The 15,097-nt window shown below is 49.9% G+C and overlaps 1 protein-coding gene across 2 annotated transcripts in view; it reads right to left on the bottom strand.

Annotated features, from left to right (window-relative positions):
* The window catches only part of PLXNA2 (plexin A2), a 210,468-nt gene that overhangs the window by 111,884 nt on the left and 83,487 nt on the right, over nucleotides 1-15,097 (bottom strand). For both annotated transcript variants that reach the window (XM_081824897.1, XM_081824896.1), the window contains exon 4: nucleotides 3,570-3,704. In XM_081824897.1, coding sequence (XP_081681023.1) covers nucleotides 3,570-3,704 — 135 coding nt within the window. The remainder of the gene's footprint in view (nucleotides 1-3,569; nucleotides 3,705-15,097) is intronic.

Here is a 15,097-nt window from a genome sequence, read left to right as displayed (position 1 = left end):
GCGCCTGGGTGGCTCAGTTGGTTAAGCGACTGCCTTCGGCTCAGGTCATGATCCTGGAGTCCCGGGATCGAGTCCCGCATCGGGCTCCCTGCTCGGCAGGGAGTCTGCTTCTCCCTCTGACCCTCCCCCCTCTCATGTGCTCTCTCTCATTCTCTCTCTCTCAAATAAATAAATAAAATCTTTAAAAAAAAAAAAGAAAGTGAGGGGAAGCCCCATTCCCACGATGTCTTATAAGGTCTCAGGTCTTTCAGGAACCTCCAAAGTCTTAAATCACTGCCTCAAAACAGGAATACACTTATCCTTAACCAGCCAGCATTTTCCCTCTTTCTGCAGTGGTCACCGTTCAGGGAAGAAGTTCACGTGGGCACCCATGGCCTCATACAACTCTTGTTCCAAAAGTTCTTCATTTGGTCTAACCTCAGGCCTGTCTACTGTAGTTTTAGTGTTGTCTTCTGGACATGGAGAAGAGTCTCAATACCAACACCTTAGACAAGCCTCTTTAATATGGAAAGGAGTCTAGTGTTAGATTTGTTAACCGTTATCTCTAAAAGGGAGGAACCTGAATCTCTGAGAACTTAAGAGTGTAAGCCATCCAGCTCATTAGAGGTGGGCCGGGACTAGAACACAGACCCCCAGGCTCAGCCTGAGGCCTACTGGATGTGCCCCACAGCCACTTTACTTCCCCTTAATCATCACTCATGGTCACCACCCTCCTGAGCCGGCATCATAAAGGCCTGAGAGCTGGAAGGGGCCACACAGAGGCTCAATGATCAAGGGTTTGTGTGGCGTGTGAGGCCGTGGGAAAGAACCTCCCCTCTGCTGAATGGAGTCTCACGTTGACCCGAGTGAGGCACAGTGAGGCCAAGTGACTGGTTTAACACCACGTGGCTATGAAATGTTGAGACGAGATCCAAAGCAGAGCTTCGGACTTCAGAGACAATCCTATTATCTGAAGCAACTATTTCATGACCTGGGAGAGGGTCATGCTTCCAGATCTAGCAACAGCTGGACTAGAACCCAAGCCATCCAACTCCATCTGCATCACCACCCACTAAACTGTTTCTTGAAAGATGTCCGAGCTGTCTGTGAATATTCTGTACTCAGAGTTGCTCGGCCTCAGACAGATGGGCCCCCTGAGCTGTTCTTGGCCCTCATCCCTGGGCCCAGCCCCAGGTGAAATCACCTAGCTACCTATTTCTACACGATTTACAGCTCTCGGGGTGACAGGTCTCAGAGCTCTGCCACAAATCCCCCTTAGACTCTGCCCACTGATCACAGCTCCACCTGGCATGGGGAGCTCTCTGGACTGATTTCTCACCTGACTGGAGACAGGCCCCATGGCATTAACCCCAAATTCTTCCCATATCTGCTCAGTGGGACTGGCTACTGCCGAAGCCCTCTGTTTGGTGCAGATTGTAACGAGAATGGCACAGCGGTGGCAGAAGGTGAGGACAAAGGCCAGGAGATTTAGAAATAAGCTATGTGGACACTTGGTAGAGCCAGGGCTGATGCTCTCAGAGGTGACACCGGCTATGATCTCAGGAGGTCATCCCAGTCCCCGAAGGCCACTCACTAGTCTCAAGCTCTGACTCAGGCCCCTCTCCTCTGGCCACATTTCGAATGTAATTTCACAAAGCATCCCATTTGAGAAACAGCCAAAATCTGAGCCTTGGCATATTCTCAGTTCCATTAAGCCCTCACTGATCACTTCTATTTGCTGTCAATGCTTTTCCACACACCGGGCTCAGAGAGCCCAAGGAAGAGTTTTTACCCAGAGTTACCTGGCTGGTCCTCAGCCATACATAATGTGTTCTGAAAATATCACATATATTGGGGGTCTGTTGGATCCCTCTGATCATCATTTTATCCACCTATCTGGACTGCCGTCTATCCATCTATCCCTCTGTCTGATTATTATCCTGCAGAAGCATCTAGAATGGTGTTCACCGTATGTTAACATGGTGTTACATTTTGGGCAGACCCGACTGGGGACTCACTGCTATTTTCTTTTCTGTGTGTATTGCTGGAATTTGCATGGTGAGCATCTACTGTTTCTGTTTAAGAAATAACCTTATGTCTATAAATAGAGAAAAAAAGGAAGAAAAGGCAGAATATTTATAGGCTTCAGTGGGATGTTACAAGTAACTGGCTTCTTGTCTCCCTCGTTAGACTGTAAGCAGCCTGAGGGTAGTGGCTAAGTCCCATTCATTTTAAAGTTTTCCCAGCACACTGTTCCCGAAAAATATATTCCCAGTAATGGGCTTTGTTAGGGCCCACGGACTGTTTTATTAGAACGAGACAACAGTGTTTATTTCCAACTGTCCTACCCACCGTAGGTTAGGCTAATTCTCCCCCAGCTCCACCAAATTCCCATCTGCACCTGTTTACGCCTCGACTGCAGGGGCCATATGAAAGAAGGTAAAAAGACAGGTGGGTTCAAGGGGGTCTGGATACAATTTGCATGCAATCTGCATATGATTTGTGTCATCTGTTCTCAAGAAGTAATTTTTGAGTTAGAGCTGCATCACTGCTTCCCTGAATGCTGTCGTGCCCATTTGTCTCTTCCTTCCTCCCTCCATTCTTCTCTCATCCCCAGATTCAGAATTCTTACATTCAAAAAAAATGAGGAAACGAGAACTCTGGGCAAGGTGGTGTTCATCAAGTACACCAGGAATCTTTGCAGAGTATTTTGGGAATGACAAACACTCCAGAGCTGGGAGGCACCTCGTGAATGCTCACTGGTCTTCTAGCCCAGCATCTTTGTCTAGCCTAGAGTCTAGCCTAGGTTTTGGTCAATGCCAAGACCATGCTCCTGCTGAACAACAGTAGACTCACTGACTGAACGAATGGAAGGAACCAGCCTTTCTTAAGGTCTTTGCTTTGCTTTTTGCATCCCCATTAATTTGTGAATCCTCTGTTTTCCCTGCTTCTCTTGCCCATCACCATGGCTCTCCTGCATCTACCTTCTCTTTGCTCACATGTATTCAGAGCAAATACACTCCGGGGGGGAATAATGCTCCACCAGAGAAGGTGGGGAACCTGCTCAATGGTTACCCGCAGAGGGTAGAAGTCTATTTCTCAGGCCAACTTTGGCTTCCCAGAGCTGGCCAGCTTCTACTGGCATCAGTCTATGACTCAGACCAAGATTTTTATCTCCTTCTGGGGCCCTATCTTGGGTCTGTCTCTCCCAGGATCAGGCCCAGCCAGGAGGCCTGGATTATTTACACTTCTCTGGCTCCCTTGAGCAGCAGACTCTGTGGGCCCGGGAGCTGTAAATCTACCTCCTAATCACACCAAGCTGCTCCATGCAGTCTGGCCTGTTCTTGCGGGGCTGTTCATCACACACTGAGACAGGGGCTGTGGCCTGGAGAGAAGCCTCCGGGAAGTGGCTGGCCCCAGTTTCTTCTCTCTGGCTCCCTGCAAAAACCTCCAAGGACTCTGCCTCTCCCTGGACCCCTGAGCCACAAACCCAGAGGTCTCTCTTGTTAGAAGAACAGTTTCTGAACAAAGGTCACAGGTTATCAGTTACTCCTGGGCTTTGAAAAGAAGGGATGGGTGTCAGCACTTACCTGTCTCTCAGACATGATGTACAGGTAGCGCTCATCAATGGAGAAGGCCATGTCCCGGAGGATGGGGCTCCCATCTTTGAGCACAGAGACCATCTCGTACTGGACCCCTCCATGGGGGGGACCATCGGCTCGAATCTGAGAAAGAAACAAGGCATCCTCAGCATCTGTACTCAGCAGTCCCCTGCTTCGGCCTAGAGCAGGTCACTTTCCTGAAGTGGTTGTATTTCCCGAAGATAATTTCCCCCACCCGACCCGCAGTTGCTACTCTGAACCAAACTAGGCTTCAGGGAAGGTAGAGGTGCTTTTCAGTTCAAACAGTGGGCTGTTTGCTTCCACCAAGAGCGATCCTTTCCCAAGTGGTCTGAGTGTGCCAGGTCTGGGATTTCTGACGGTAGGTTCATTTGTGTGTGCGTATGTGCCCTAAGAGGCAATTCTGAATATCCCAATGTGGTTACTGTTGCCTGTGTCTACATATATTTACAGCACTGTGTGGAGGGTGTGTGTGTGTGAGTGTGTGCTTGTGCACACTTACTGCTGTTTGGGGTAGGAGAGTCAACACCTGCTCACAGTGTTTCTGTCTCAGGCGGGTGAGGAAGAATGGGTAAACAATCATATAAACCATTAAAAAGCTGGTCATCAAGAGATTCAAGATTTTAGAATCTCAGGAAGGCCTTTCTGCCCCCAAACAGATCCCCTATATGTGTGCAAATTCACCCTGGGATTTTGGGGAGCCAGGAATCCTGGATCAGACTCTTAGAGCCCAGCTCTGGATAATAAGTCAGAAAGAAAGGACTCAGACACCATCAAGTTCACTGCTTCTCAGCCCTGGCTGCACATCAGAATCGTCGGGGGAGTTTTAAAAGATACAAATGCCAGGGCTGAATCCATTAATCAGAATCTCTGTGGGTGTGGCCTGGGAATCTTCTTGGGGATTCAAAGCTCCCCAAGTGAATCTGATGAGTGGCCAGGGTCTAGAAGCAGCGACGGAGTCCAGTGGTTTTCAAGGTTGCATGCCTTGAGAATCACCTCTGGGGGCTTAGGAAAACACATTGTTGAGCCCGCCCCTGAGTTTCTGATTCAGCAGAAATGAGGCTTGAGAATTCTCACTTCTAACAAATTCCCGGGTGATGTGGAGGCTGCTGGTCTGTGGATTCGAGAGGGCTAGTCTAAGCTCTGTGTAGACTCAGCGGAAGACGGTCCCTAAGGTCATACAAAAAGCTGGTGTCCGGGAGTCCTGGGTTTGAATATGCTCCTGCCTTCACGCTTCTTGATCGGGTAACCAATAATCCCCACCCTGGCTTGTTTTCTCTCTCCTCTGCCCATCTACACCCCCTCTAGCTCAAGCCCTATTTCCTCCATGAAGCCTTCCCTAATCTCTCCACCACACTAATTGCTCATCACCCTGATGCCTTTTTTTTTTTTCTATCAGACATTTTGTCTTAGGATTATAGTCAATTGATCTGTTCATTGTATATGTACTAGCTACCATGTATTGACTACCCACTCACATTGTTCTCTAATTGCCTCACAAGTGCGTAAGTCTGTCAACACTGAAGACAAGGATGTGTTTTCTACTTCTCTAATAACCCTCTGAGGACTCGAATGGGTTCAGGAACCTGGCTGGTGATGGATAAAACGGGATGCTTAAGAAATACTCGTTGAAAGGACATGAACTATGAACCCGCTGATAAAGTCTCGTGAACTCTAGTGCTAAATCAAAGTGAGATTCAAAGGCATTTTCTCTGGAAGATTGTAGGATTCAGGTTGCCCCCTCCCCACTCACATTCCCTTTCATTTTTCTCTTGTACTTCTAACCATGCCTTTCCCTCTGCCCATTTCTTCCACCACACCAGGAGCTCCTGAGGGCCAGGACCATGACTTATTCATCCCAAGGGCCACACTTGGTGCCTGATGCCACGGTAAATTCCCCTTTGCCCTTTCTCTGCCTAGCTAGTGGCTTCCTACATTCAAAGCCATTGCATCCAGGGGAGGGGCTTGGGGGTTCATTTACTTCATTCTCAGAGAGTGGAGGAAGACTCTGGGGTCAGCAATGATGTCGTGAGGCTGAGGTTACTTGTCCTCTACCCCAGCGCAAATACGGTTATGGATTCAAGCAGAGGGAAGGGTCTCTACCTGGGAAAATACCCCACAATTAAAAAGGTTCCCCTTAACATTTGAAGCAGCATTCTCTCTTAGATGGACAGATCTGAAATTTCCTTGGGATCCTTTCAGAAATATAGTAGTTTTTAGTCAATAAAGTTCTTGGGCTATTGCAGAAAGTAAAGAGAAGATGTGATAGTCTTGGCTTCTGGCTGGCTTGACCTCAGTTTTCTGTCTCCATTATATGGGGGAGTTCAGGCTCTATTTCTTCCTTTGAAAGGGAACTGGTCGAGGGCTTCTCATCACCCTCCTTATAATGGCTGCTTCTCTTCAAGGAGATTTAAGTCTCCTCAAGGTACTGGCTCCGCCCAGGAGCTGTGGAACCAGTACCCTCCCTCAGGCCTGAACCAAGATCTCCCTGCCCCGAGAGGCTAGTTAACATTCTACCAGCTGGGGCGGCCTCCTCCCCATGAGCCCGGGCACCTGCCTGCCTCCCTGGCAGGGCCTGGACACAAAGTCAGAAGGAGGAACTCCATCAGCCTGGCCTTCCCTCTGTGGTCCCCGGGGTGAGATGGTACCCACGGCCGGCTTGGAGCTGGAATTGAATCAAAGTCAACTTATCGTCACACTCTCTGCTGTGTCCCACTTAGGACCAATCCCAGCCATTAACTTTTTCCTGAATCAGAGATCTACGCAGGTTTTTTTTTTTCTTTTCCCATCTGCAACCCCAATCTTTTAACAAAGCAATTGAAGCCAGAATCAAACCTACCTACCTTTCAAACGTCAAAGCTAAAACCAAACCAGAACAGAAATTGTTCTTGGTACTGAACCTGAACTAGGCGATCCTATTTCATTCAGTCTAAATCCCTGGAGGGAAGAGCACTATTGCCCCCCCACTTACTTCCTCATCCCATGCTATCTGCCTCCAGCTTGTGTAACCCTTAGAGACACCTGCCGGAGGGCAGAGAAGATGGAGGATGGGGCAGGAGGCCAGGGGCTCAAAGGGCACGGGCGGGGGGAGGCTGTCAGGCAGGCGGCAGGAGGGGCCAGGTGGGCAGCAGGTAGCAGAGATCTTTCCCCTCCCTGACACCTTGTGCTCCCTCTGAGCATGCACAGCAGTGGGCAGAGTGTAGGTCTGGGATGCAGGGGGCCTGGGTTTCTGTTCGGACTCTGTGCCTGGGCTTGAGTTCTGCCTAATGGTACAGTTTGCGTTCAGATCCCTCCCCTGAGCCTCAGTTTTTCCTTCTGGATAACAGGCCAAGGTGATCTGCTCGGTGCCGGCCACAGGAGAACCACAGTAGCAAGTACTAGAGCTGTAAAGGCTTGGGAGCTCACCTCACCTAAGCTCTTCCACTCCAGGCTCGTGGCTGGCCAGTGGTGGAACCGGGGCTCAGAGAAGAGTGCATGGCAGATGGAAACAGTGCCCCGTGACCACTGCCGGGGACAAGGGTCCTGTCGCAGGGCAAGCACACGGGTTCCCAGACTGCTCTGCCTCAGAGAGAAAGTTTTGAGGTTCAAAGTTGTCTCTATCCTTGCCAGGCACAGGATGGTAGCGGTGTGGTGACGACAGTCTGGGAGTCCCGAGCAAAGGTGGGATTTTTAAATCCGACCAATCGAGTCTATTCGGGGCTGTCCCAGAATAACCAAACTGCTGTGACACAGTTTTCAGCTTTCAAGCTTGTGTCCCCAGGGCCAGGTTTCAGTGACCACAAGGACAACAATGGACTGAAGTAGATCACGAACCTGTCCAAGAGAAGGGTGTCAGCAGCCCAAGCTGCACAGGGCAGGGGAGGAGCTGGGGCAGAGGAGAGAGGTGACACACACGGGGACACGCGAGTCACCTGAACATGTCTTTCTGGTTGGGCTCCTCCTCTCCTGAGAGGGCCTGGCCTCAGTGGGCACGCAGCAGCTATGGAGGCCATTTTGCTTGGACAAAGCTCACCAGGTAGGATAAAGAGGGCCAGTCTGCTGCAGTGGAGGGTGACGGTCTTTCCTGAAACCCGCAAAAGACAGAAGGTGCCCACACTGTCACGTAAGGAGATTCAGGCTGGTTCTAGTGAGAATTCCTGTTGCGTAGAGCCCTGACTGCAGGATGAGTGGCCGCAGGACCCTGCAACCTTCTCAGGAGGGTTTGGAAAACAGGATAACTTCTTTTGCTTCATGGCTCAGCATGGCCCTACCTGAAGGCGGTAGCAAGGACCTGGTGAATTTTCGAAGGGTTCCATTTGCCTCAAGAATTAATAACAGCTACCCAGCTATTGCTCTTACAATGTGCCAAGCGCTGTCGAAAGTACTTAACAAAAATCAACTCTCTTATCCTTACAAGAACCCCTGACGTAAATGTTCTTATTATTCCCATTTTACAGATAGGAAATTTGAGGCCTGGGAGAGTTAGGTGGCGTTCCCAAGATCACACAGCTAAAGGGCAGCAGGGCTGGGATTCCCACATACAGCCTGATTTCTCAGGCGCTCTGTGACTCTCTTAGGAGAGGATAATAACGGGCAAATGGAGTTGTTCATCGCCGCCAGGAACAGAACAGACAGAACAGACCGAAAGGCCGAAAGTCCGAGTTCTCTCTTCACCCACCCTTCCTCTTTTGGACCCCAAGGCCCAGACGGGGCAATCACCCATTTCCTGGAGTCAACAATAAACTCAGAACCTAATTTTGAGGGACCTTGGTTGGGGGGAAAACTCAGTTTATCAGGGCCGTCTGTGGGGTAGGAGGATGGGAGGTGCAGTCCAGGGGAGAGCAACTGCCGGGCCCTCCGCGTGGCAGGGGCCTCTGCTAACAGAGAAGGAACTAGTAATCCCATTAGGGCTTCCCTTTAAACCACAGCTAGGCCTGTGCAGAAATTAATGACAGCCTCTTTACTTGAACATCCAATTCAAATCAGCATATCCAATTCCAATTAACTAGCTTACCTGTAGGCCCCTCCAAGCCCTTTTTCTTGTGCATCACTTTCTTCTATAGTTAGCTCTAAATTATGGAGCCCCTACTTGGGATTTATCACTCTAATATCACTTTATTAATAGTACAAGTAGTAATAGTATTTATTTATTTATTTATTTATTTATTTATTTGGCAAGAGCTGCTGAAAAGCAATTGGGAATCTTTTTCTTCTTGGGCCTCTCAGTAGGAAACAGATTGGTTTGAGAGGCATCACCATGCAGAGGGAGGCACCAGTTCATGTCTTTAGGCCTGGGATCTAATCTCAGCGTTCTCATTAATTGGCTATGTGACTTCAGGCAAGTCACTTCCCTTGTTTGTGTAATAGTTTCTGTAGCTGCCAAATAAGGTGGGAACTCCTGTCCTTATGAGCACAAAAAGGATGCTGGGAGAATGAAATGAGTTATTAGCTATGAATTTCAGGACTGTCCAATATCCATTTATTACACGTCTGCCGTGAGCCAGGCCCGCGCTCGGCGCTGGGGATACTATGAGGACAGGCTCCCCTTCAGAAGCCCGAGAAGCTGGGGAACGGACAAGCCAACTAGTCTTCACAAACACAGGGGCTACCCTTGTGAGAGGAGTTTGCACTGGGCGGGGGGTGGGGAGCAGGGAGGCCAACACCCGGGGGAGGCTGGGGCATGAGGGAGGCCCTGAGCCGGAGGCTTCCTGGGGAAGGTGATGCCTGAACGGATGAGCAGGAGTGGAAATGTGAGTTCTTTGGCTAATTTCAAGCGTGATGTCAGCATAAGCATGTTATTGTTATGTCTGAGCTCAGATTTCTTGGAAACTTGGTCTCTCAGACCTGAGTGTTTGGAGAGGATGAGACTTTTGATGTGCATTTATTGAGGGCTGGACAACAATTTCTGCAGGCCTTGTCACTTTACGTCCGAAAAGGCACTTTGGAAGAGGCCTTTATTACTTGGTTTTATCTCTGCCTCAGGACTCAGGGCTTGCATACTATATGAATGTGTGGGGTGTGTGTGTGTGTGTGTGTGTGTGTGTATGTGCGTGTGCGTGCACACACACACGTAGACGTTTAAAGAGGAGAGAGGTGGGGCAGGCCTCGTGCTGCTCAGACTGAACTTGGGGGTGAGTTAATGAGCGAGTGTATCTGCAGCTGTGCATTTAGTGCTGCGCGAGAGGATTCAAGCTGAAGTTTATTTTTGTAGAGCTTCATGACCCAAGTTATTTATAGATAAGCCTTTCCTAAATTCAGTCTCTGAGATTCTTCCTCCCTCTAGCCTGCATATGCGTATCCGCGCGCACGCACGCGCACGCACGCGCACGCACGCAGAGGCAGCAGCACCTTCCACGGTGCTTCTGTCTCCCGCTTCCCCAGAGCTCTGCAAATGTTAACTAACCATGCAGAATCACAGCCCGGGAGGCCGAGGATCCCCGGACGGAGCCCGGCCCTAAATGCTTGGACAACTGGAGAGGGACACAGGAGCCAGGGAAACTTGGCCTGTGAGTTGCAATGAACCAGGAGAGCAGAGGGAGAGGGGAGACAAGGCCAAGGATCCCTCCTGTCCCTGAAAAGGAAGGAGGTCACTAAGATACGCTAAACTTTGTGAATTTTGTGCCCCCCTCCCCTGCGCATGCATGTGCACTGACACACACACATACACCCTCCCACACATATGCAGATGCTTCTAGAACTGGTCCCCAGTGAATTGTCAGTCCATCACTGGGGCTTTGACACTGGAGACTGACATTTCCATGTACAATTATTTCTATCTCTGTGCATGTTAGGAATCTGCCCTAGATATTAAACTGGGCGGGGGGATGGATGATCTAGTGGAGGGGTTCATGCTCTTGAGGCTCCTGGATTTCTTCCTTCATGGAAGGCTAAGCCATGGAAGCCTTTCTCCTGGAATGTGGGGAAGGGCTCCCAAGAGAAACCATTTGTTCTCTGGACCTCTGCATCTTGGAAGAGTGAGAATTAAGAGCCTGGTTTATGATAGGTGATATAGTGAATATTTATTGAGCAATGACTAGAAGTAAAGTGTTCAGAGGTAAGGTTGAGGAGGTTGGCTGGAGTGACAGTCTCTTTTCTTAAATCTTGGCTTCGTGTCTCCTCATCAGCCAGGGGTGGACGGCTAAGTGACCACTGATCCACGCGGCCCACAGAACTGAGAGGAGCAGCCTCTGCTTGAGACCTTCCCGTGGTTATTTCACAAGGGCACCGACTTCCCTATCCCAGGGGCCTCTCCCTTTATGACTCAGCAGAGAGCGACATCAAGATCTAGAAGCAAAAGAATCCAATTCTTGGTTCTACCTCTGTCAGGGAGGGTTTTGAGCTCCCAGGGCCAGGACGGGGCAAGAGCTTATCCAGGTGAATACGATGGGCATTTGGGAGCGCAGGGCTCTGGCCCTGGACTAGCGCCACCTCTCAACACTGCTCCAGCTCAGACTTTGGCCAGTTAGGAGGATCCGGGAACCAGATGAAGTTGCCAGGGGCAGCGGAAGCACTTGATTGTCCTGGGAAACAATAAGATAAACACTGGCAAGGGACAGCTGAATCGTAAGGCAGCCTCAGACGAAATCACATCACACAGCAGCAAAGCAGTAATTCACAGGGAGGGCACAGGGTTGGGGAGGGGGGAGCACTGAGGGGTGTGTGTGGGGGGAATTAATAAAGAATGATGAGCAACCTCTGCCAAATCGAAATCTCTGTGTACCCGAAGCTTTAGCAACATGGGGCTCTCAGAATCCCCATTCGAGGTACCACGCACAGGTTCCTTGCCTGGGGATGCCCCGCCTGTTTCAGGATAGCATCTAACCTCCTAGGCTTTTTGGACTGGGAATGATTTAGAAGCACCTCTTAGGGCCCACGTGGAGGGTGATGCAGCCTTCCTCACCAAGCTCTGGAATAGGGTGTGGCGAGAATCAGGCAGACTGACGCCCAGGTTAACTGCCTTGGAAATGCCCTGCCCCACCCCAGTGGGACGGAGGGGCGGGCAAGTAGGCAAAGCAAAGTAGCACTTCCTGGGACTGGACATGTAGGGCTTCTGAATCGCTTATCTCCCTTTATCAGTGTAGTTCAACATATTTACTGAACACCGATCGAGCATGTCAACCAATGTGCAAAAGGCTGGAGATAGAAACATGAATGATCTTGAACACTGTGAAGTCGGCCTCCCCATTTCACAGAATAAGAAACGTTAGGAGTCGAGAGCAAATTAGTGACAGAGCCAAGCTCAAAGCTGAGTCTGCCTGATTCCAAAGCCTGTACTCTGTCTCTTTCATTAGGCTCCCTCTGGGGCCTCACTTTTCCCTAAGTCAAACAAGAGGACAATGCCTGCATTGGGACTAAAAATTACATCTAAAAAGTGCTCAGTGCCCCTGGAGATAAGTCCTGGGGAACAAAATAGATCATATAGCTGTCTCCTCCACTATGACAAAGAAGGCCACCTGCAGTCTGGAAAAAGAGCAAAGGGTGGGGCGTTTAAGAGGGTTATTACCCTCTTTAATTAACTCATTCTTTTCAATGGCCTAAAATTGCCCTGCATTTTATAATCTGGAATAGTAATCTCTGGCTTTCATTAACACCGAGGATGACATTTAAAGCTGTAAGGATGGGAAGGGAGGTCTAGACTTGTGAGCACAGCTATCTGACAGGGCTTGTGCCTGAACGCGGGAGTCTCCCTGAGATTTTAAAAGGAAAAGTTATTTGGAAAATGCATGTGGCCTGCGTACACCATGGTGCAGAAAATTTGCAGTAACCGAGAGACGCAGAGAGCACATCCACGCTGCTGTATTTCTCTTCCCATTGCTAAGGGGCGAGGCCTGAGTCTTTATTGCCTCTTATCTGTGCTACAGCAATAACCTGAGAAATCTCCCTGCCTCCAGCATATTCCCGCTCTAATCTGTTCTACCAACATGGCCAGATTAATCTTCTTAAAACACTTATTTGATCCTGCCTTTTCTGTATGCAAAATCCTTAAATTTCAGGTGTTTGTAATTTTCTTTCTCTTGCTTATCTCACTCCTAATTTTTTTTTTTTTACGATGAACATACACTACTTTTGGAATATGAAAGAAAGTAAATCATTGCATGCACCCAGGCACATACACACAGAACACCTTTAACTGCCCCCATTGAGAATTTAGAAAAGTTCACGTCCCTTACTTGTCATGCACGGATCTAGCTAGCATAGCCTTCTCACCATTCTCCAATTATGTCTCCTGGTGTTTGCTCTTCATGTCTTGGCTCGACAATTTATTCTCCTTCCTAGATCCTAACCATCCTTCAAGGACCAACCCAAATGCCCCCTCCTCCAGGAAGCCCATCCTGATCTCTCCTTTGAACTCCCATAGTCCCTAGCGAGTCTCTTGGCATGGTTACCTGTGAACACATGCGATTATCTCTCCTAAGATCATAAGTTCCTAGAAAACAGACACTGTTTAGTGCAGCTTCATATGCCTCACTGCATTCAGTACTACTGTACACATAGTAGGGCTTCAGTCCCACCCGATGATGGAATCAATGAATCCCTGTTACTGAAACTGGGTAGGGATTAGCCATAGCTCACATTTATTTAACCAACCCCTATTATTGTTAGACATTGTGCTAAGGGCTCTCTACACGCCCTGTCATTAAATCCTCACCACAACCATATTAGTCCCATGTTACAGATGAAGAAACAGAGGCACAGAGGTGAGAGGTAACCTCAAGGTCACATAGCTGGTGGGCAGAAGAGCTAGAATCTCAACTCTGTGAGGCCTTCACTTGTCGAGACCTCTGTTTTCCCATCTCCGGAAAATAACGAATGGAGAAAGAGAGAATCTTGCTTTGCACATCCTCCCCTCCCTCCACCACATCTCCTGGAACCGGGCACGTAAAGACGCTGTACACATCTGCTTTTGTTGAAGCGATCTTTTCCGCTCCCCACTGGACTGCTAGGAGCTCTTGGGAGGAAAGCACTCTAACAGCTCCAGGTGCTGTTCTGGAAAGAACTCCGGGGCTACTAAGCTGGAGCTTGGCCGGCTCAAAGGCAGGTGGAAAGCAAGGGTTAAAGTGGCAGAGATGGGCTCAGAGCTGGGGTCTAAGAAACAGCATCAGCGGAGGAGGACGGAGGACGGAAGGGAAGTGAGGCCAGAGGGCCTCTATCCCCTGAAATCCCGAGACACCAGCGCCGGGGTGGCCCCGTGCTCTGGTATGTCTGACTTCCCGGCAGAGCCCAAGGGCAGAACAGACAGCTGGGGGAGGGCCTGGCTCTTTTAAAAGATTCTGTTTGACTAGCTGTCGTCTTCACACCTTTCCCCATCTCCCCTCCCAGGAGAAGGACTTTAATAATGAGCGCCTTCCTGACAACAGACCCCTAATTAATTCACTGCTATTCTTCTGGGGCCAGATCATTCTAATCAAGTTGGGGTGGGGTGGGGGCTGCCGAGCAAGGGCCGTCTGATCTCCGTGGTCTGCCACTGACTCTAGCTTTACTCTCTAGCGTGGCTGCCCCGAGACCCTTCCTGATCACCTTGTTCTAACTGGACACCTGCTTCTCCTTGGTGCCCAGCCCCTCCTGGCATGGACACCTCACAGCTGCTGGGCACAGCGCCAGGGTGCAGCCCCTGCTGGTGGCTGGCTACAACAATACAGCGGGGGCCAGGGCCGCACTGCGGAGGGAAGGGGGGAAGCAGCAACTGGCCTCGTGAGGAGCAAACTTTGCACTGCGTCTCTCCGAGCATGAGCAGAATACCCAGTGGGCTCCCGGTCAGCAAAGCGCAGCCCTGTTCTTCTTGTCCAGCCTCCCCGCCCCCCCATCCTCCCAACCCAAGAGGCTTCCACGTCCCACGGTGCTACGTGCGCCTGGAGTTTAGAGAGCCGACATCACCTCATCCAGGGAGTGGCCACATGTTAGCAGCCCATGGAATTCTTTGCATGAGGATATGAGCAGAGGACTGGGACCAAAACTGATGGGAGGGAACGAGTTTAGGGACACTTTGGAACAAAATAACCTTAAAAAAAAAAAAAAAACAACCATAAAGCCAGATCACACTTGGTGCTGATAGAAATTAAAGGGCACACAGGTCTCCTCTCCAGCAGCCTCTTAGGTTTCTTGGTTTTCCTTCTCGATCTCTCAAGCCCCACACTTCGATCTTCCCTGCTGAGAGGTGTTGACTGTCCAGTCAGGGCTGATGTCTTCCCTTTCTGGGGCGGAGGTCACACGGGGGCACTCAGCCAAGGGAGTTAATTCTCACTTTTCTCATCTGCAAAACTGGTAAAAACAATCCTGCCTACTTGAGGAGGCTACAGGGGGGACAGATTAGATAAGGAATGGGAAAGCATCTGGGACACTGGAAAAGGCTGCAGGGAGGTGAGGAATTTTTGATGGATTTTCTTTTGATCCACAGGCTTGGGTGGGACCAGGCTGAGGAGGAAAGCTGGGCAGGGAGGAAATTCTTCAGGGGCCCACTGGGGCAATCAGTCACCCCCACTTTCTGTCCTTTCCAAGGGAGTAGGCTGGGGGTGGGGAGG

The sequence above is a fragment of the Leptonychotes weddellii genome, chromosome 6, assembly GCF_054177405.1.
Source record: "Leptonychotes weddellii isolate Sample4059 chromosome 6, ASM5417740v2, whole genome shotgun sequence".
Lineage (NCBI taxonomy): Eukaryota > Metazoa > Chordata > Mammalia > Carnivora > Phocidae > Leptonychotes > Leptonychotes weddellii.
This window is presented reverse-complemented; position numbering and strand designations above follow the sequence as displayed.